This window comes from Oncorhynchus mykiss, chromosome 1 (genome assembly GCF_013265735.2).
Source record: "Oncorhynchus mykiss isolate Arlee chromosome 1, USDA_OmykA_1.1, whole genome shotgun sequence".
Classification (NCBI taxonomy): domain Eukaryota; kingdom Metazoa; phylum Chordata; class Actinopteri; order Salmoniformes; family Salmonidae; genus Oncorhynchus; species Oncorhynchus mykiss.
This window is the reverse complement of record NC_048565.1, coordinates 64,791,383-64,811,559: the sequence shown is the minus strand read 5'-3', so window position 1 is coordinate 64,811,559 and position 20,177 is coordinate 64,791,383. Positions and strand designations below refer to the sequence as shown.

General features: G+C 43.3%; 3 protein-coding genes across 7 annotated transcripts in view; 2 read left to right on the top strand and 1 right to left on the bottom strand.

The window, feature by feature from the left end:
- The window catches only part of LOC110526969 (serine/threonine-protein kinase 32C), a 136,910-nt gene extending 134,605 nt beyond the window's left edge, over positions 1-2,305 (bottom strand). Inside the window, exon 1 of the mRNA XM_021608144.2 lies at positions 1,868-2,305. Coding sequence (XP_021463819.1) covers positions 1,868-1,949 — 82 coding nt within the window. The 5' untranslated portion in view covers positions 1,950-2,305. The remainder of the gene's footprint in view (positions 1-1,867) is intronic.
- On the top strand, positions 1,931-9,168 carry LOC110526944 (leucine-rich repeat-containing protein 27). Of its 4 annotated transcripts, none has more exons than XM_036982780.1 (12): positions 1,931-2,070; positions 3,541-3,846; positions 3,949-4,079; positions 4,174-4,232; positions 4,470-4,622; positions 5,357-5,585; positions 6,023-6,163; positions 6,645-6,750; positions 7,051-7,209; positions 7,931-8,070; positions 8,617-8,743; positions 8,878-9,168. In XM_036982780.1, exons 2-12 carry the CDS (start codon positions 3,640-3,642, stop codon positions 8,983-8,985), a joined length of 1,560 nt encoding a protein of 519 aa, XP_036838675.1. In that variant the 5' UTR covers positions 1,931-2,070; positions 3,541-3,639; the 3' UTR covers positions 8,986-9,168. The 4 variants fall into 4 exon arrangements, with proteins under 4 accessions (XP_036838675.1, XP_036838667.1, XP_021463798.1 ...); XM_036982772.1 differs by lacking the exon at positions 1,931-2,070 and adding an exon at positions 2,916-3,015; XM_021608123.2 differs by lacking the exons at positions 1,931-2,070; positions 7,051-7,209 and adding an exon at positions 2,916-3,015.
- Positions 9,169-9,899: 731 nt separating this feature from the next.
- On the top strand, positions 9,900-19,200 carry LOC110526927 (PWWP domain-containing protein 2B). Of its 2 annotated transcripts, none has more exons than XM_021608115.2 (3): positions 9,900-10,330; positions 12,571-14,302; positions 16,448-19,200. In XM_021608115.2, the coding sequence occupies exons 1-2, from the start codon at positions 10,191-10,193 to the stop codon at positions 14,300-14,302; spliced, it is 1,872 nt and encodes a 623-aa protein (XP_021463790.1). In that variant the 5' UTR covers positions 9,900-10,190; the 3' UTR covers positions 16,448-19,200. The 2 variants fall into 2 exon arrangements, with proteins under 2 accessions (XP_021463790.1, XP_021463784.1); XM_021608109.2 differs by having other exon boundaries at positions 9,903-10,330; positions 12,571-14,298.
- Positions 19,201-20,177: the final 977 nt, after the last annotated feature.

The following is a 20,177-nucleotide window of genomic DNA, read 5'->3' as shown; positions in this document are numbered from 1 at the left end:
GGTCAAAATGAGTGTGAAAACAGTCTGGACAACCTCTCCCTCTCTCCAGTTAATGTTACCTCTCCTCTCTTTCCATTTACTGTAACTAGCATCCACACCCACTGATCACCGACCTGCACCAAACGTCCATGGACATTGAGAAGAAGTTGAAATTTGGTCAGTCCACTATGTCCTTGCTTTCAACGTCCACAGACATGGTTTTTTGATTTACACACACACACACACACACACACACACACACACACGTTGATTTTTACTCCGGGTGGGACCAGCCTTGATTTGGCCCAAACGTACTGTAGACGTCTATGATTGGTGACCAGATCACATCTGAATTAATCATAGACATCTATGTTGTTTTTTTTACAAGTTTGGACAGCACAGTGAAGAATAGTAGAGTTCAGTACTCTAGTTTGATGTGCTCTTCGCCTACCAGACACTCTTATCCAAAACAACTTACAGAAGCAATTAAGTGCTTTGCTTTAAGGCACATCAACAGATTACCTTTAGGTTACTGTCCCAACGCTCTTAACTGCTAGACTACCGGCGACCTGTCACCTCTACTGTGATGTCTATGTTTCACAAGTTTGGACATCTATGGTTTGTTCAGATTTTTGTGAAATGTTCTGTGTAAATTGTTCAAAGTAGTCCTTGTGCATATGGTTTTATAGTTTGTTTAACTTTGAAATCAATGGTTTCTGTTTGGCATACATTTTAAAGTGAAAAATCTGAGTCTCAGGGTGATTCTGTTACCGTAGAATTGCTCCCCCCCCAAAACAAAATCTGCATCCCCCTTATCATATGACCTCAACTCCATAGTGAACGGACCTCATTTAGTAGGCGCTTCTGTCATTTTAGAAAACTCGTTGGCAACATTAGTATTTTAGCTCATTAAGGGGTATTGATGATTCAAAGCAAGGTATATTTGGTTAAGCTCCAATGGGCTTACTCTCCTTTACACTAACAGCCATAAATTAGCCTTACTTTCATGCGTGCCACTGTTCTTGTCTTAATTCTTCAATTATTTTTATTATTCAGTCCTATGTAGTTCAGTTGGTATAGCATGGCGTGTGCAATGCCAGGGTTGTGAGTTCAATTCCCATGAGGGATCAGTATTTTTTTTTAAGTATGAAAACTGCACTCACTGTAAGTCACTCTGGATAAGAGTGTGCTAAATTACTGAAAATAACAACTTCACATGCTTATATTTCTTTGCATTCAGCCAACACCATCTTATTTTTTTTTTACAGAGAATGATAGGGAAAATGTTCCTTCTGGAAAGGCTGAAGAATAACAAGAAAACAATGAGACTTCTGCATTGTATGTGATCCCCATAAGTAATGATAATGGCTTTAGACACTAACCACTTGATTGATCTACAGAATAAATAGATTGCAACCAATATTTCAGTGTCATCTTTCTGGAACAGTTTTCTTGCCATAAAGAACAACAAACATTACATTGGCATAGTTTGGCAAAAACAGGTGTGAAATATGATGTTAGTTGCTAGACTATGTATGCCATACATTTTACATTTTGTTTCAGTGTCCAATCTAAAGTTTAACACCACACCCCCGACCTCTCCTTTCATATCTAGGCTGCAAGCAAGACCTTGCTTGAGGAGGATATTATTTGAGAAATATTTCCTCCAAAATTCTCGAGGTGTAACGAGTTTAGCCTAGAATGCACATCGTCACCTATTGTACAAGCAGTAGGCAACACAGGGATGGAATTGCTTGATCCAATGAATGTAGCCTTCAGAAGGCTACACTAACTTTGACTCACGTGCAATTTGAGTGGCGCTACAACGTTGCACTGTAGTTCACCATGAACTCAAACGAATAGCAAGCAATGCTTTGTGTTTTCTTACCATCTTCCTTTTCATCGTAGACCGGTCTCTTAGAAGAACTATTCGCGCCCATCCTCTTCTTCCACTTGCCCCAGTGAAACATTGATGCGCGAGCTCAGATAGCATTCCTCGCTCGTTAAAAAAAAAAAAAAAAACTACAGCTGTGTGTTGGACACGTTGAACAAATGCATCGCTCCCTCCTGTTATTGATTCTTAAAAAAAATGTTTGTTTTTTATCTCATTTACGCACTGCGACTTTGCCTCACTAAAACAACAAAGACGATAGATTAGATCGGATAGTGAGCCTCAATACTGTTTTAAAAATATAAACAATCGGCTTTCCTATTTTTCTCTTCCCGTCCTCAACTGACTTATGTTCGCGGAGCCGTGTGTGACAGTTCTCTAGTCGACGTTTGAGTCTCACTGTCATGCATGTGAAGAACCCAGCCTCTCTGCAGCTCTCGTTCTAGCGGCTAGACCTTAAGAACATTTTTCAATATTATAGGAAGTGCTGCTGTATATTCTCTAACTGGATACGGTCATTGCGAAAATGCGAATCTAATTAGGAAAAGGGTGGCGCCAGATCATTGAAAATGGGGTTAACACTTTACTTCCCTGACCTTAGAATAGGCTACATCATTAACAGATGTGAGATTCCACTTCATGCTTCTTCATGGCATACAGTGTGAATGGGATATGTCTAGATTTCTGTAAAAAAAAAATGCAGAAAATGATTTTGCTTTGCAAAAAAAGTAGGCTATAAACAGTCATTGCATGCAGATAACCTATTCAGACAACATCACAAGACACAACATATCTACGCAGTAAATGGTTGAGTTATGGTTAATTTAGGAAACTGATGCTAGTTAGGCATGGCGTGGATGATACTTAATGGGACATTATAATAATACTATAAATACTTAGATTTTCGTTCCTTTCCTCATTTAAAAACAAGTGTTTTTTTTATTTTTACTTTTGGTTTGTCTGTCAACCTAAAAGTCAACAAAAACGGCCCCTCTCTAGGCCAATGATGCGGAAGAGACTTGTTAATTGCGTCACATGCCACTGTTTGATTATTGACACGCCCTGTATTTGATGTTGTCCTGCCACCACGGTTACCATGGTAATAGCTGATCACACGACTAGTTGGCTAACTACTAGCTAGCTAGGTAAATAAACTATCTAGCTAATGCCTCTACAAAAGTTGAATGTATTTACTTCAGCTTGTTGATAATCCTATAATTCATACGTTCTTATACATTGGAGTGATTGCTTGGATTAGGATGATGAATGACGCGTTGTACAATATCTTCACCAAATGTTTTGGGTTTGCATATCTAACGCGTTAGCGAGCTAACAGTTATGGTAACGCTAAACGCGTAAGCTAACTAACCTTAGCCTACGTTTAAAATGTTGCATGTCAGAAATATTCCATGTGGACAAAGTAGCTAACATAGCTATAGCTAACAGTTGTTCACATTTCAGTATCATGAGTTCAATTTTAGTTGTATCCAACAATGGGGTGTCTCACGGATGTGATCTATGCTTGTTAACGTTACATCAATATCTGGTCGAGAGTTTTTACACGTTTAATGATTCATTTCTCCCAAAGGGCCAGGACATTAATTTGACTGTCACTGTATTTAACTGGAAGATGAGTTTCATGTCTGACATATTCTTGTTTCTCCCTCTAGCTATCATGGGCGTTGACAATTTCAAGATGGCACTTTGATGATGGGCTGAAGGATACAACTGCTTACTAACTGACCAAATGAGATAACAGCACAGCAGCAATGTCTTCCTTAGAAAAGGAAATTACTGACCTTCATTTAAGCCTTGATTGTGGTGATAATGCTGTGAAAACACATACCCCGCACATTCTACCAGAGTGTGTTGGACCTATACAGATCACTGAGTATGTCACATCTGACACCCAATATTTCAGCAGAAGAAACTTCAAATATGTTGTGGATTGCATTTTGAAGAACACTACTTTAAAGGTAGGCCAAGCAGATTATTCCGATGCTATTATTTTCAAGAATATGCTTTGTTATTCAGAACTAACTGTATCCTCTCTAACTGTATCTTCCTGTTGTTTTAAGAATTTGTATCTTGAAGGTAATGAAATATCCAGGCTTCCGGATACGCTGTTCACCAGTTTGTCAAACTTGGTGTGGTTAGATCTCAGAAATAACCAAATCACAGCCCTTCCTGCAAAAATTGGTCTACACAGGTATTTTAGGCTAGTTTGTATGGGCTTTTCAACCAAAATATTTGTAGATGTGCTGTGGATTTTAATGGATTCATGTATTAATTGGTTGATGCAGATGTCTGAAAACGTTGCTGCTAGAAGGGAATCCTATCACAGAGCTTCCACTGGAATTGGGTGAGTTGAATTCTGTCACCTTGTTTCCTTAATCCTTTACACAAGAACATCATTGCATTTTATCAACAGTATTCAGTGATTTTTGACAGTATTTTGGGATAGAATGCTTGGACTTCATTTCCTTTACTGGAAGAGTGGGGGGGGACATGTTGTTTTTTCCCCAGCTTATTCTTCAGTGACCCAACTCCAGCTGTGAACTGCATTACTTTTTCTGACATATGTGTTTGTACTTCTCAGGTAACGTGATTACTCTCAAGGCCCTGAGTTTGAGGCATTGCCCCATCACGTTTCCACCTCAAGAGGTTGTGGGGCAGGGCCTCCAATGCATCCTACAGTACCTACGGAGTGCCATGGCCGAACGACCGGTTAGTGTGCGGAACTCTCTTCCAGGTGAATGATAACTGTAATGTCACCTGATGAAGTTGAACAATGTGACGGCAAGGTGTTTGTGTGGTGTCCGCCCTTCTGAACACGCCCACCGCCATCTGTTCTATTGTATAAGAAAGAAAGGCTGGCCACCAAAATAGCTCCTTGCCCTTGTTCCACTTCAGTGGTGTGACTTCTGTTCCCTTGGAGACGGTGCATGCAGCAGGCAGACTTTTTGTGCAGCTCTAGCCAGTAATATTTTTAGCCCGATTAAAATGATCGATAACCTGTGGGCTTCTAACAGAGGCGCTTTGTCATCAACCACTGTCTAGTAGTGCCTATTGGTAACCAGCCAAGGCACCAAGGCACCCCTCAGCAGAAAGCTTACACCTAGAACAAAGGTGCCCTATTATATCTTTATATATTCATGTTATTAAAAAAGAGGATCAAGGCTCACTGTCTCTCTGGAAAGGTAATTTCATCTTGATGGATATTAGGTTGTCACTGCAAGGGCAATATGCCGGCATTCAGATCATGTCACACCAGATTTCATCATGTTATTTCGTGAATGAGGGGACATGCTTACTTTGGGCTCATTACAGCTTCAACTTTACCACTAGTATTCACTAAAACTTTTATTTCAGCATCGATGCAAAAGATCCAGAAGAGGACAATTGTTTATATAGGAAGTGACAGATGTATTATTTTGCTACCGTAATCATTTTCATGGAAAGTTCTTGTTGATGTTTTGGTTGCAGACATGCCCCCAGTGGAGAAGCTACAGTTGACAGAGCTTGTAAAGTCCAGTTTGGACCTGTGTGAAGAGGTGGTGGATGAAGATGAACTGCAGAGGTTCAGAGAGCTGAGGCAGAAGATGAGCCAAATGGACAGAGCTGAGTTGGGCTATGCCCTCCCTATTTCACGCCTCCCTAGAGCAGCAGAGGGTGATAGAGGCCACAAGACATACCCTCTGCCCGTCATTAAAAGGTCAAGTCAAAAAGGTTCAACCTCTGGTAAAGTTTTGGGAGAAATGGCAGGCATCTGGTAACTGCAGATCTAGGGGAAACTCAGTAGTCTATGGTGTTCTCTCCTTATTTGAACTGCCAAACTCTTCAACCAGACGTGCCACTATACTCAGGACAGTGGACAGTATGGTTTACGAGGCTAGCAATGATAGGTGAAAGCAATATGGTGGATGCTTTCTCTGAGGAATTAAATGCTGTGAAGGAAAGGTGAAAAGAGAGGGAGCCACTGTAGATGAATAGGCTATTGAGATGGAAAATACTGCATGGACAGTTTAAGAATATTTTTATGACAGTCTCTGAGGAGGAGGCCTAGCGATAAAATCTCCCAGGTTCTGTAGGGACACGGTCCTTCTGAGAGCAATAAAAAAATAAAACATTTTATTTTGATTTCTTTGTCAGAAAGAAAGAGATTACCAGGGGAAATATATTTCCCGAGCTCCCTCCCTTTGACACGCAGTACTGGAAGAGGTCAGAGGAGAGAAGACTGGCTGCAATGAAAGAGCTTAAAGAAAAACAAGCCATTCTTGAACAAAGGAGGAAGTAAGTAAGTTAATAGTGTTGGATTTTTATAGAACCCAACAGATTATCTCACATCAGTTAGCTATACCTCTGACTCCCTACTTAAGAGAGTCAAGCCCTTCAGAGATCAACAATTGATGAATGCTACAGTAAGCAATGTCATGGCCTTTCGAATCACATGAATTACATACAGTATTTAGTTGCTAACTATGTTATACCAGGGGTGAGAGAGAATTGTCTCTCTACTTGCAGTTTCAGAAAGCAGGGGTGTATTGTGTCAAATTGGCATTTGATGAAGTCCCAGAAAGGGAGGGATCAATATTATGTGTCTGCAAAGGCCAATGCCAATAAGGGGTAGGTAAAGAAATCCAGCAAGGTCTAAGATGAGCTTATCCCACCCCAATCCTGACCTAAACAAAATAAAACCAAACTTAGATCAGTGTTTATAGGGTAATGAATTCCTCACAGTGCTTTATATGGCCCTGCCTTTCTTTTCCCTTAGAGACCAAGAGCTCCTCAAGGAATGGCGTACTCATGCTAGGGTCATGCAGGAGAGGAAAATCTTAGAGCACAAGCAGGAAAGGCGTGAGAGACATAGAAGAGAAGAGGTATGTCTGTTCTGTATGTCTGCTTTCACTCCCATTCTATTTTTGGAATACACCATTTGTTCACTCACAGAACTGAAAGCATTTTTCTGATTCAAATGTTCTCCCTTTCCAATGACCAGAGGAGGGCAGCATAACACCAGCCCGAGGAAAGGCTTTCACAGTCATTGGAAAGGGAGAACATTTGAATTATAAAAATGTTTTCAGTTCTGTTCTTGTTATAAGGAAACTGTCTGAGAGAAGTTAGAGTAGAAAGAGAGAGACTGACTGACTGGAGTCCTTGTTTTCATTCTGGGTGAGCAGACGTTGAAAAAGATAGCGTCAGGCTGCGCAGACACTCAGTTGAGGCTGTCCAGGTCAGGGGCAGCGACAGGCCTAGCTAACGATGGATCACTGTGCCTCCAGTGTGCCGAGTCAGTCATCCTGCAGTCAGATGTCCCCAGCGAGGCTGCACCACAGCTGGTAAACATAACCCTTCCACAGAATGCTAGCGCACACGCACACAGTCAGATACAAAGCAGCAGACTAGACTGCGTGGCCGCACAAAACTCCAACGCCATCATTAAGTTTGCAGACGACACGACGGTGGTAGGGCTGATCACCGACAACGATGAGACGACCGACCTATAGGGAGGAGGTCAGAGACCTGGCAGTGTGGTGCCAGGACAACAACCTCTCCCTCAACGTCACAGACAAAGGAACTGATCATGGACTACAGGAAACAGAGAGCTGAGCACGCCCCCATCCACATCGACGGGGCTGTAGTGGAGCAGGTCTAGAGCTTCAAGTTCCTTGGTGACCATATCACTAAGGAATTGTCAGGCCATCATTGTAAAATAAGAATTGTTCTTAACTGACTTGCCTAGTTAAATAAAGGTTCAATTAAAAAATCATGGTCCACACATACCACCATAGTCGTGAAGAGGACATGACAACGCCTCTTCCACCTCATGAGGGTGAAAAGATTTGGCATGGACCCTCAGATCCTCAAAAAAAAATAAAAAAGAAAGCAACCCATAGCTGTATATCTCATATCTGACCTCTTCAGCAATGTGCCAGGATAGTAGTAGTCAATCTGTGTCACTGATAGACCTATCATCCATCCTTAACTTACTGTAAGTTCACAGTTTCGGTTGTATGAAGAAAAGACCAGCTTTCTATAGAATGTATTTTTTTGGTACAGGTACCGATAAATGCTCCATACGCCACAGAGTCTCTGTGTAGTGTTGTTGAAAGTGGTGAGGTCAAGACCCACAACCCCCCACCAAAGAGGATCCAGAGACAGAGCTCGTTCCTGTCCCAGAAGGAACACGAGGAAGCCAGGTATGATGTAGCTAATCTACTGACAGTAGCCACGGGCTAAGGGCTTGTAAAGTAAGCATTTCACTGCAAGTTCTACACCTATTGTATTGAATGTGACAAATACAATTTGATTTGATTTTGACAACGATAGACCAGTACCTGTCTTTTGAATAAATACTGTTCATGTAAACTATTGATTCAAAAGAGTACACCTCAGTATAAGGTTTAGTTTATTGTCAAGGTGTACAAGAGCTGAATTGCAGCGTACAGTCCATCGGAATAAATAAACAAATAATTAAATCAATCAATTGCGTGAAATCGTGTGATAAATGTATATGTGGAGGGAGGGAGCATTGGTCAGTCACAGCCAGGTTAAAGTATCAGGAGTCTTGATTAGGGACAGGGTCAGACAGGTCCGGACTCCGAGCATCTGGTCTCTGTAGTCTGTAGCTAGCCAGCTAATCCTCCACCACCAACAACATGCAGCACCCACAGCGGTATGTAACTAAGAGAATCTTTAGTTTGTGGAATGGTGGTTCATTTTACCCTTGACCTGTGTGACCCCAGGGCAGCCCGCGACCGGGAGTTAGAGCAGCGGATCAGGAGCCATGTTCAGATGATCCAGGAGAGGCGCAGGAGGCCCAGTGGCACTGCCCAAGAGGAGACAGAAGCTGCAAGGCAGGACATGGAGGAAGTGTGTTACTATTCTACTGTATATCAAGTAACCAGTCAAGTCATTTTCAGTGCTCAATGACAGCAGCCCCAGGAATTAAATGAATGTCTAGGTGTTTCTTTCTTTGTGGTTTTCTTCCATTGCTTCTGTTTCAGGCCAAGAGATTGCAGTCGGAACTTGCTGAGAGGAAACAGGAGAGCGACATCGAGTATCGATTCATCGCATTTACTGGGGAGAACTCACCAAGATGCTATGACAATTGAAAGTATTTGTGTGTGTAGACCTACTGCCATTTAGAATTGTTGCCGTATTAAATGAATTGACATTGTATGCAAAGAAGTCATACAGGACAGGGTAGTATGGAATTATAGCACTCTACAAACAGTTTACAATGGCATCCGATACCCATTCATCAATAAACATTTCAGCCTGTTACATGCACATCATTAGTTAAGTGTAAAGTGCTTGTGTTCCAAGATAAACACACCCTCATTCATCAAGTCAATCAGTGCTAAATAGCAGCCTAATAGGTCACTGTATTTCAGGTCCTTGCAACTGTACAGCAGCTATACAGAGGTTGATCATGTATACTTATTTGACTGTATGTGTGCCTATAGCCTAAATTCAGTGCTTGACTTTGACTTCAATAGGTTCCGGTACTCCTTTTGGATGCTGGAACTGTTTATATTAAGGTGCAGAAGCTCTATAAGAGTATTCTATAAGAGGAACAGGAGCTCAAGCAGTATAACTCCTGCCTAAGTCAAGCACTGCCTAAATTACTTATTGATACAGTTGGCTTGGATACAGACAGTAAATATGGGGGTGATTCATGTAAACCAGGGCAGTTTGAAGGTAGGAATATATGTAATTTGGAATGGCACGATAAAAAATGGCCTGACGATAACATTCAAATGGAAGGGGGAAATGTATCGGGGGGCGGCTGGTAGCCTAGTGGGTAGAGCGCTGGGCCATTTGCCGGTGTTTGCCCAGATCGAATCCCTGAGCTGAGAAGGTAAAACATCTTTCGGTCTGAGCCTGAACAAGGCAGGTAACCAACCCACTGTTCCTAGGATGTCAGTGTAAATAAAAATAAAAATTCTTAACTGACTTGCCTAGTTAAATTACATTTAAAAAAATGTATTAGCTAGATAATAACTAATAGTGATGAAATAGCTATTGTTCTGAAATGGTGGCTACATGAGCCAACAATAAACGGAAAGCCAAACGGTATAATTTTAAGCAAGACAGAGGGGCAACCTCAAAATATTTATATCATCTGTCTTTGTGTGATGTCACCAGTGGCAGAACTGTTGTAATTGACTTGGTGGGGGGTGATGGCGTCATTTCGTGCCCTGGTGTACCCTCCCGTGCTCGAAAGTAGAAGGGAGAAGCATCTTTAGCAGAGGCGATCGTGGCTCCCAGGGCCGGGCTCGAGTACCGCAAAGCCGGACACCTCACGCCGGAAAATATGGAGGCTGTGGCCGAGGAGCTGCGGGCCGGCTCTCGGATTCCTGTCACTGTTGATCAAATAGTTAACGATACACTAGTAGTGACGCTTACCTATCAAGAAAGGTGCTACATGGGGATATTACTCGATTGCAACAAAAAGTGAGTCTTATTTATTCGAATAACTGTATACTTGTATCACAAAATAATTAGCTAGTTAGCCTGCTAATGTTTGCTGGCTAATTTAGCATGCTAACTAACTAGCTACATGGGCCATCATACAATAGACTCCAAGGGGTTGTAGCTAGCTTGCTAGTTAACGTTAGCCAGCTAACTCTGATTTGCTCACCTTTACAGCGAACATATTAATAACATATAAACACGTGTATCATTACTAGGAAGTTTGGATAAAGCCAACCACCCCGTGAAAGTAACGTGATGGGCATTTCAACAAAAGTTATGCTTACGTGGGTAACGTTACCTCATTGTTAGCTGGCTAACGTTAACTATCAAGCTAGTTCAATGTTGGCAAGATTTAGACTGCCAACAATGTAACCCAGCTATGGCTGGCCTTACTGAAACACCCTTTCTCATATTAGACTTTTGTACATACATTCTTATAGCTACCTATCTAGTAATTATTACATTAAGGTTACATGTTTTAATACTAGATATGCAAAGTGTTGGGCATCACATTATAATTTTGCCTACTCCTGTTCTTGTGCTTTCAGTAATGTAGGCCTATGTTAAACTCAGTCATCCAATGTTACCCTTAGCTAATGATACAATCAGTGTAGGCCTATTTATAAATGATTGACTTGAACTCTAAATAAGAGATTATACAGCTGTGTTTTGCTGTTAAAGATGGCACTAATTGTCGCGTTTCCAAGGAAATTAGACACCTGAAAAACTAGGCTATAGGTCCACTTTGTACTTGACAAAGGGTGAACTACACAATGTTGGCAAGAAATCCCATTTATGCCTATGTATAGGGTGTTAACAATAGAGGTAAGGTATAAAATGTTATTTGAATGATTGGTATTCATCTGGGGCATGTTATCTGGCTCGCAGTGTGTGTCACATGTACTGGCCTTGTGTTGCACTAGTACATGCTAGTACAGTGCAGTGGGTGCACCTTTTTTAAATGCCACTGGGTTTATTTATTTATAGACTCAGCATCAGAATCTTACCAGCTTTTCATATCGGTAGGCCTTCACTGAGACATGTAGGCCTACACATTCGCGTGATGGATCACTCCAAATGCCTTGAGATTGACCTTCCCCAGTGTCCCCAGTGTCCCCAGTGGAAAAGATCTAAGCTTAAACAAAGAACAGTGGTTTGGCATACAGGCATATTTTGCTTTGGGAATGTCAAAATGTGAGTTCTTCTTTTAGGTTTATAGGAATGCATTTCCCTTAATTGTGCGTCTCCAGTTTCCATGTCATGTATCCTTTGTGCAGGATCTCTTTATTTGGTTGTAGTGTATGTACAGCATTCTATGCTAAATGGAAACAGGATTTGTCATGGCCTGTTAACCACTATGTCCAGCCTGTGTCAATCATTGTGATGGCTGAGATTGTGTTGCTCAAGAAGGGCCTTTAAAGGTCTCCTCTAAAGCACAGGAAACAGGCCTCGCCGGGCCTCTTTATTTAAATGTGACAATAGCCGCTCATGGGGAAACGCCTTTCGGGCTGCCTAAATGTGCTTTAATTAATCATCTCATTACACACAAGCACCCAGCAGACACTGATGCGAAAACAAGTGAATCTCCTGGCTCTCTCTGGGTCCCGAGTGATTCACGGGGTTGTTGTTTTTTTCAGTCAGATGGAGTGGAGGGGGCTCCTGGGTATCCTGTAGTCTCTTTGTCTGCTGTCTCTGACAGCAGAGTGGAGCACAGCCATGTTGCTGCTGCTGCCTTGGCTGCTCTCAACTCCCTTTTCAAATGGCTCCTTAGAGAAGCCCGGCTTGGACACGTCACGCCTGTAGGCCACTGGCATGAAAAGGAACATGTGAATTTACAGAGAAAACACGCACTTCAGCTTTTTCAGTTTGAAGCGCAAGACTGTAGGGGTGGGCTATAGGCGAACTAGACAACGACCTGCTTGCTTGCTGTCTCCCAACCCCCACTCCAGTAGAAAACCCAACACAGGTGATAAATGTGCTGTCTTTTACACAAGCTAAAGTGTTGCAACAAGGTCAGAGGAGTGCATTTGTTGTGCTTAGATTTAGTAGAGCTAATGTTCTTGACCCGAACAGGAACTTAAACTAAAGAGTTTCAATTCTTGCTTTATCCACAATGATAAAGTTGAGTGCAAACAATTTGACTTCATAATAATTGGATCTAATAACCCAGAAGCTACAAAGCATACTAAAGTCATTTTCTTTCTCACTTTTTCTCTTAGGACTGGGCTTTTCTGCCTACCGGATATCACCTCAAAGCCAGTGGAATGCCCTGCATTGAAACCTGGTTGTGACATCCCTGAAGTCCTGAGAGAGGAACCTGTTACTAAACCTCCCAGCCAGGCTTCACATCATAGACCAAAGGATGAAAACACGCTCCCTGAAAATGACCCACTAGGTGCCCGTCTCCCAGCCCCTCTGCCCACAACAGTGCCTGCCGGGCACGGTCCATACCCTCCATATTTTGAAGGAGCTCCCTTCCCTCAGCCCATTTGGGTGCGCCACAGCTATGGTCAATGGGTACCTCAGCCACCTCCGCGGACCATTAAAAGGAAGAAGAGGCGGACCCGAGAGCCCGGGCAGATGACCATGAGCACCATCAGACTCCGCCCCCGGCAGGTGTTGTGCGAGAAGTGTAAGAACACACTGAACAGTGACGAGGACAGTAAGGACGGGATGCCCACAACCAAGGCTTCCAGGAAAGAGAACGCTCCACAGAGCGATGAAGACTCCAAAGACGGGTCTGTGAAGTTGACCAGGAAAGAGGATGCAGATGCCACCAAGGATAACAGCAAGAGGCGGGAGAATGGCCCCAACGGCTATGACAGCAAGCGGCTCCGGAAGGACAAGAGGGATGAGGAACCAAAGTTCCCTGCAGTGGACATCATTCCCCACAGCCCGGTCATCAAGATCTCCTACAGCACTCCGCAAGGCAAGGGCGAGGTGATGAAGATCCCAGCTCGGGTCCACGGCTCTGTCAAGCCCTTCTGTCCTAAGCAGCTGATGCAAAACGGCCTAAAAGGCCAGCTGGGCAAGGTGCCCGAGCCCACCACCCTAACCCAGACCCAGGAGCAGCGCCACATCCTGGACGCCACCAGGACGGGCCTGACCGTGTCCATTCCCAAACTCAAGCTCCCCAGACCCCCAACGGCTGGCCTGGACTTCCCCTCCCCCAAGATTCGAGTGAGGACCCTGGGGGACGGAGAGGACAGCCTGACGGTCTACGATGCAGAGCTGGTAGAGAGGCAGAGCAGAAAGAGCTTTGGGGTCCCGGTTCCTCGTCCCCTACCCCACTCGGAGGACTCTGGGGATAAAACCCCCATGGAACTGTGGTCGGGGAGCTCTGGAGAGGAGGTAGACCGAGGCCAAAGTGACCTTGCGCTGCTCATCAACCTTCGCAAGAGGAAAGCGGACTCCTCCAGCCTGTCCGTGTGCAGCACAGACAGTCTAGACGAATCCAAATCCTTCAGCTCAGATGGCACGTCCCCAGAGCTGTGCGACCTAGCGCCCGGCGAGCACATCTCCTCCATGTCCTCCTCGATCTCACAAGACGACAGCAAGACTGTGCCGCCACTCACCGTGCGCCTGCACACACGTAGCATGACCAAGTGCGTGACGGAGGAGGGCCACGCGGTGGCCGTGGGAGACGTGGTGTGGGGGAAGATCCATGGGTTCCCCTGGTGGCCGGCGAGGGTGCTCAGCATCAGCGGCAGCCGCAAAGAGGAGTCTAACTGCGAGGTCCAGTGGCCAGAGGCCAAGGTGGCCTGGTTCGGCTCGCCCACTACCTCCCAGCTGTCCGTTGCCAAACTCTCCCCCTTCCGGGAGTTCTTCAGGTCGCGATTCAACCGCAAGAAGAAAGGGATGTACCGGCGAGCCATCGTGGAAGCTGCCAAGGCCGTGGGCCACATGAGCCCCGAGATCACCTCTCTACTCACCTCTCACTGCGAAACGTAGGTGAGTCCACAACACTCAGACCATTTGTGAGTTTGTTCACTAAATACACTATTGCGGTACCTTTGATTTATGGATACATGTTGGGCAATGTTCAGGCGAAATACCCACCCTCTCTTTGAATAAACTAAACTACATTTTTGCTTATCTCATACATACAGGCATGGAAATGTTGTATAGTAAAATATTCTTAATGACATTTTTTGGGGTTGTATTTGCTTAAAGAATGTTTGGCATTTTTACAACTAACTAAGCAGGGCCCGGTTTCCCGATAGGGATGGAACTGAAGCTTACAAGTGTTTTTTCTTAAACCGGCCGACGATGTCCCATGCATTTCCCCGGAACGCCTCGTAGAGAGAACGCTCACCAAGTGCGTCCGTCGTCGTCGGAGCATCTGTCAATACTGATAGGATCAAAAGGAAGGCAGCGCTGCTCTCGGATCATAAACATTAGAATTCTTCCACAATACTGACAACGGATCAACTCTTAGTAGAGATATTATCACTTGGCCTATATGGCTGCTAATATTGAGTCGGCTTGTTCTTATGTTTAGACTACCCTATAATAATGCAGTAATTCACAGATCTGGCACATCATTGCGCGCACGCTGTTACACATCATGAAATAGTATATTGAGGCAACACTTACAGACAGTAGCTTAGCCTACAATTAGCACAAAAAAAACGAATTTGTTGAACATGGAATTGGTTTCAATATGATTTAAATATACAACCCTATGTAGTGTATATCTTTTAATGGAGTCATCTGTTTTCATTTTAAGCAGATTTTTGTCTTGTTTGTAACAATTTCGAAGACATTGGCAACTTTGTAGTGGTAGTCAACTTTGTTCTGATGTTATCTGTGGTCACAGAGACAGTGAAACATCTTTCTGTTTTTAATTTTTGTTATACATTTGCTGAAAATATCTAAACATGTTTTCACTTTGTCATTTATGGGTTATTGTGTAGAGATGGGTGGGGGGGGGGGGAATATTTAATCCATTTTTAATTTAGGCTTAACACAACAAAATGTGTGATAAGTCGAGGGTTATGAATACTGTCTAAGTGCACTGTAGAATCATGAGAATCGCAATACATATCGTATCAACACTTAAGTATTGTGATAGTATCGTGAGGTGGCAATTCCCAGCCCTATAAATGATGAGTGTTTTTTTCAAGTGGAACTTTAGTTACAATGGTTTTGGGGAAACTGCACAGATTTAACGAAGCGCCTAAGAAGGTTCTAACGATTAACTAAGCCTGTAAAAAAATTATGCACGCCGGATTGTAAGTCTGCTTGGGAAAAGCTTCTGCTCAATGGCAATAATTATATTACTTTAAACAGCCACTACGAACTTAAGTGTATTTTAGCCATGGCTAGCTAATAAATCAATGTGAGTTAAACCAAATCACCTTTTCAGTAAAGTCACACCAAGTCATTGAGTTGATTTGGTCATGAGATTTTAGATAAGTGCACGTTTGCACCTGTCATTCCAGTAGATTTTTAGCTAGTTTCATGATTTTGGTTGACTGAACTCAGGGACTTGTGATTTGGTCTCAGCCTGCCTATCCCCCTAGTTGTCATAGAACATTATTAGGCCTGATCAATCAAAAGCACAAGCCCATGTTCCCCTGGTATCCGTTTGTTGATTGTGTGGAATCAGACCCCATGTAGCCAAGCACCAGGCCCTTCACACACACACACCTAGGTTAAATATTGTCTCAGGGTGATATGATACAGCCAGACAGCTCCCAGGACCACTGTTTGCTCTGGCGACGCCTCAGTAGCTGTGTGACGGTACCTGTACTGAGCTCTGTTCATAATGCTCACCAGAAGCTGTTGAGAATGCCACTCTTTCGAATCACTCATGATGGAAATAGTTTTTGCCATGTCAGCTGTCCAGAGATTGTCCAAGCGTGACTTCTGAAAGTTAAGACAGTGTCTTGGACTCACGTAGAAATGTTCTGTCTTGAATGGTAAAGTAAGAATCCATATATTCTACATGCACATCTCCCAGTGCAAAGTCTAGGCCTGCAGTTAGAATGTCCCTCCCTGGGAAACTTGTACTGCCATTATTTGCTCAAACTCATTACTCTGTTTGTTCTTTCTTTCTCCCTCTCTCGCCTCTCTCTCTCTCACTCTGTGTAGAGGCTGAAGGCGGAAGAATGGTCTCCTGTCAGAGGTTGCGGATCTCTGACTCTTGAGTCATCTATCCCCAGGAGAGAGAGGGAGCGTGTGCAGTTTCCACGGTCACTATTTATACAGCATTTTCCCAACCCCACATGGCTGGAGGAAAATGGCTGCTCAGGTGGAATGTTGTTGGCTGGATAAGGGAGCAAGAAAGGGCAATTTTGAGGCATCTCATGGACTACACGGAACAATTCCTCAATTTTGTATTTTTAAATTTTATTTTTTAGATGTAACCACATTTCAATAGAACTGAATAGCAACATACTACAAATCAGAATGTATTTATTATCTGTAACCATTTATTATCCATAACAATTTAAGTTCTACAATCCCATGAGATCTCCATACTGCTGCTTTTGTGAACGGTCCTCTCGACCGATTGGTCGCGAAGCGGTTCAACGACAACCAGTCAGAGGACCTTGTCAGGTCCGTTCAGTCCCAGTGCCATCCTCATCGGAAGCCCAGCAACTCTTTTCGAATAGACCAGGAAGCATATCCACAACATTTCTGGTGAAAAGTCTTACACTTAAGTTCATTACTTTCCAAATATGAAACTGTGAAACTGTTCCATCCAGAGATAGTACTGTAGTTTATTCTATCATACAGTGTTTCATCTTTGTAGCCTTCTTCAGCGTTGCTAGTTGGATACGTCGATGTAACGTTATTTATACATTTTTTTTTTTTTTTCAAACGTTTCTCTCTTCCATTTCAGTTTGGTTTGAATACTTCAGAAGTGTGGTATCTATGGGTTATTTGTGAGCGATCCCAGAGTTAATTTAGACTCACTTTTAATTATTTGTGTCATGTAAAGAAAAGCACTTTATCTGTACCTTTTGTGGCCTGCTGTAAGCTCATTGTCCGAACACTAACTGGAGTTACAGCACTGACAGGCAGCGGGAGTTCAAATGTCCCACGTTGACTATCCATGGCCTTGGAGATGTACTTTTTTTTTTTTAGTTTTGGGATGCCAGAGATTGATCCTTTCAGGGGTGGTTGTGTACACTGTATTCTTGCATTTTTGTCTCCGGTGTGTCTTTGTACATTCTCTCAACCCACCCCAGTTCTATCCCCCGTCAAATGTTTCCACTGGAGAGAGTGGACAAAAGTGTCAAACACTATGCATCAATTAAAGCTTTATGGTCACTCAGAAATGCTGTAAGAATACTGTGAATTCAACTCTTTTGAGTGTGTGTGGGGAGATGGGTGGCTGCTCACTACTGGCTACATGTCTGGAGATGGAGAAACTGCAGGATCGACCTTTATTGATCTTAGTTGAAAGCAGCACTTTTGGAATGTAGGAGGGAAGGAAGGGGAGTCGGAACATATACTACATGGCCAAAAGTATAGGGACATTCTTGGAATTGGTGTATTCGGCTATTTCAGCCACAGCCGTTGCTGACAGGTGAATGCAATTGAGCACACCGCCATGCAATCTCCATAGACAGACATTGGCAGTTGAATGGCCTTACTGAAGAGCTCAGTGACTTTCAACGTGGCACCGTCAAAGGATGATACCTTTACAACAAGTCAGTTTCTCAAATTTCTGCCTTGCTTTAGCTGCCCCGGTCAACTGCAAGCGGTGTTATTGTGAAGTGGAAACATCTAGACGCAACAATGGGTTTACATGGCCTAAGAGCCACGCACCAGCCTAAGATCATAATGCGCAATCGCAAGAGTCTGCTGGAGTGATGTAAAGCTTGATGACATTGGACTCTGGAGCAGTGGAAATGCTCTCTCTGAAGGGACGAGTCACGCTTCACCATCTGACAGTCAGGTGGACGAATCTGGGTTTGGCGGATGCCAGCAGAACGCTACCTGCCCCGGTGCATAGTGCCAACAAGTTTGGTAGAGGATAAATTAAGGTCTGGGGCTGTTTTTCATGGTTAGCCCCCTTAGTTCCATTGAAGGGAAATCTTATCTGTGCTTCCAACTTTGTGGCAACAGTTTGGGGAAGGCCCTTTCTTATTTCAGCAGGACAATGCCCCTGTGCACGAAGCGAGGTAAATACAGAAATGGTTTGTCAAGATCGGTGTGGAAGAACTTGCCTGGCCTACACGGAGCCCAGACCTCAAACCCTTCGAACACCTTTGGGATGAATTGGAACGCCAACTGCCAGTCAGGCCTAATCGCACAACATCAGTGCCCAACCTCACTAAAGCTCTTATGGCTGAATGGAAGCATGTTCCAATATCTAGCGGAAAGCCTTCCCAGAAGAGTGGAGGCTGTTATAGCAGCAAAGGGGGGACCAACTCCATATTCATGCCCATGGTTTTTGGAATGAGATGTTCGACAAGCAGGTGTCCACATACTGCTGGCCAGTGTCGGTAGTTCAGTAGGCCCCAAACAGAATAAAAAAGCAAGGACTACCTGTACTTGTCCAATAAAAAAATGGCTAATTTTAGTTTTCTGTTGCAAAATGTTTTCCGTTGCAAGCCCCAATGAACACGACCAAGAGCTCCTGATGCGTTTTTTTTTCTCCATTTTGAATCCCTTTGGTTTTTGTTGACTCTTTAGGATTGTGGAAGGAGAGAGTGCCTAGCTCCTTTCACCTGTTTTATGATTAAGATGGAAGCGGATGTCAGGAAATGTTGTGTTTTGATGAGCAACATGGCTGTCTGCTGTTGCCCTCGTTGGTCAATGTTATTGGCCATTTTCAGTTTTTTTTGTATATGTACTGTACGTAAAATAAAATATACAGGCAATACTTGGCATCTGCTGGTTTGTGTATTTCAATGTACTCCTATCAGTTATGACTACCTTTTTTATGTAGGTTAATTCTCATGTGTCAGCAGCACTCCTGTGCTCTAAGTCCAGCCTAGCCAGCCTTAACTTTATGCAACCATTCTCCACCTCTTTACTCACTTGAGGCAGGAGCCATGTCTGAAATCTCTTGCCTATTACTTACTAAACTACATACTGTGTACAAATTATACTACATACTATTTAAATGTACTATTTAGTCAAACTAATGCGATAAGCAACAAGTATCGGCAAACTAGGCACACCCATCCTGAGAATGTGTCATCTAATGCCATTCGTTCATTTGGGTACAGCGTGTCCTCATTGTCAGTGTCAAACACAGGTCAGTCTAGAAAGACAATTCTCTTCCTCAAAAGTGTGCAGCGAATTCTACTAGATGAAATGACACTAACATCCTGGCATTTAAAGCATACTCGTTTTTTTATTTTTATTTGTATGTCACATACTATAAGACTTTTTTTTGCATACCTAAAATGGCTACTTCACTGAACAAAAATATAAACGCAACAGGCTACAATTTGTAAGATTTTCCTGAGTTACAGTTTATGTAAGGAAATCATTCAATAGAAGTTAATTAGTTGGACCATAATCTATGGATTTCACATGACTGGGAATACAGATATGCATCTGTTGGTCACTGATACCTGATTTAAAAAAAAAAAAAGGTAGGGGAGTGGATCAGAAAACCAGTCAGTGGGTGACGTGTCAGGTGAGTATGCAGGCCATGGAAGAACTGGGACATTTTCAGCTTCCAGGAATTGTGTACAGATCCTTGCGACATGGGGTTGTGCATTATCATGCTGAAACATGAGGTGATGGCGGTGGATGAATGGCACCACGATGGGCCTTCAGGATTTCGTCACGGAATCTCTGCATTCAAATTGCCATTGATAAAATGCAATTGTGGTCGTTGTCCGTAGCTTATGCC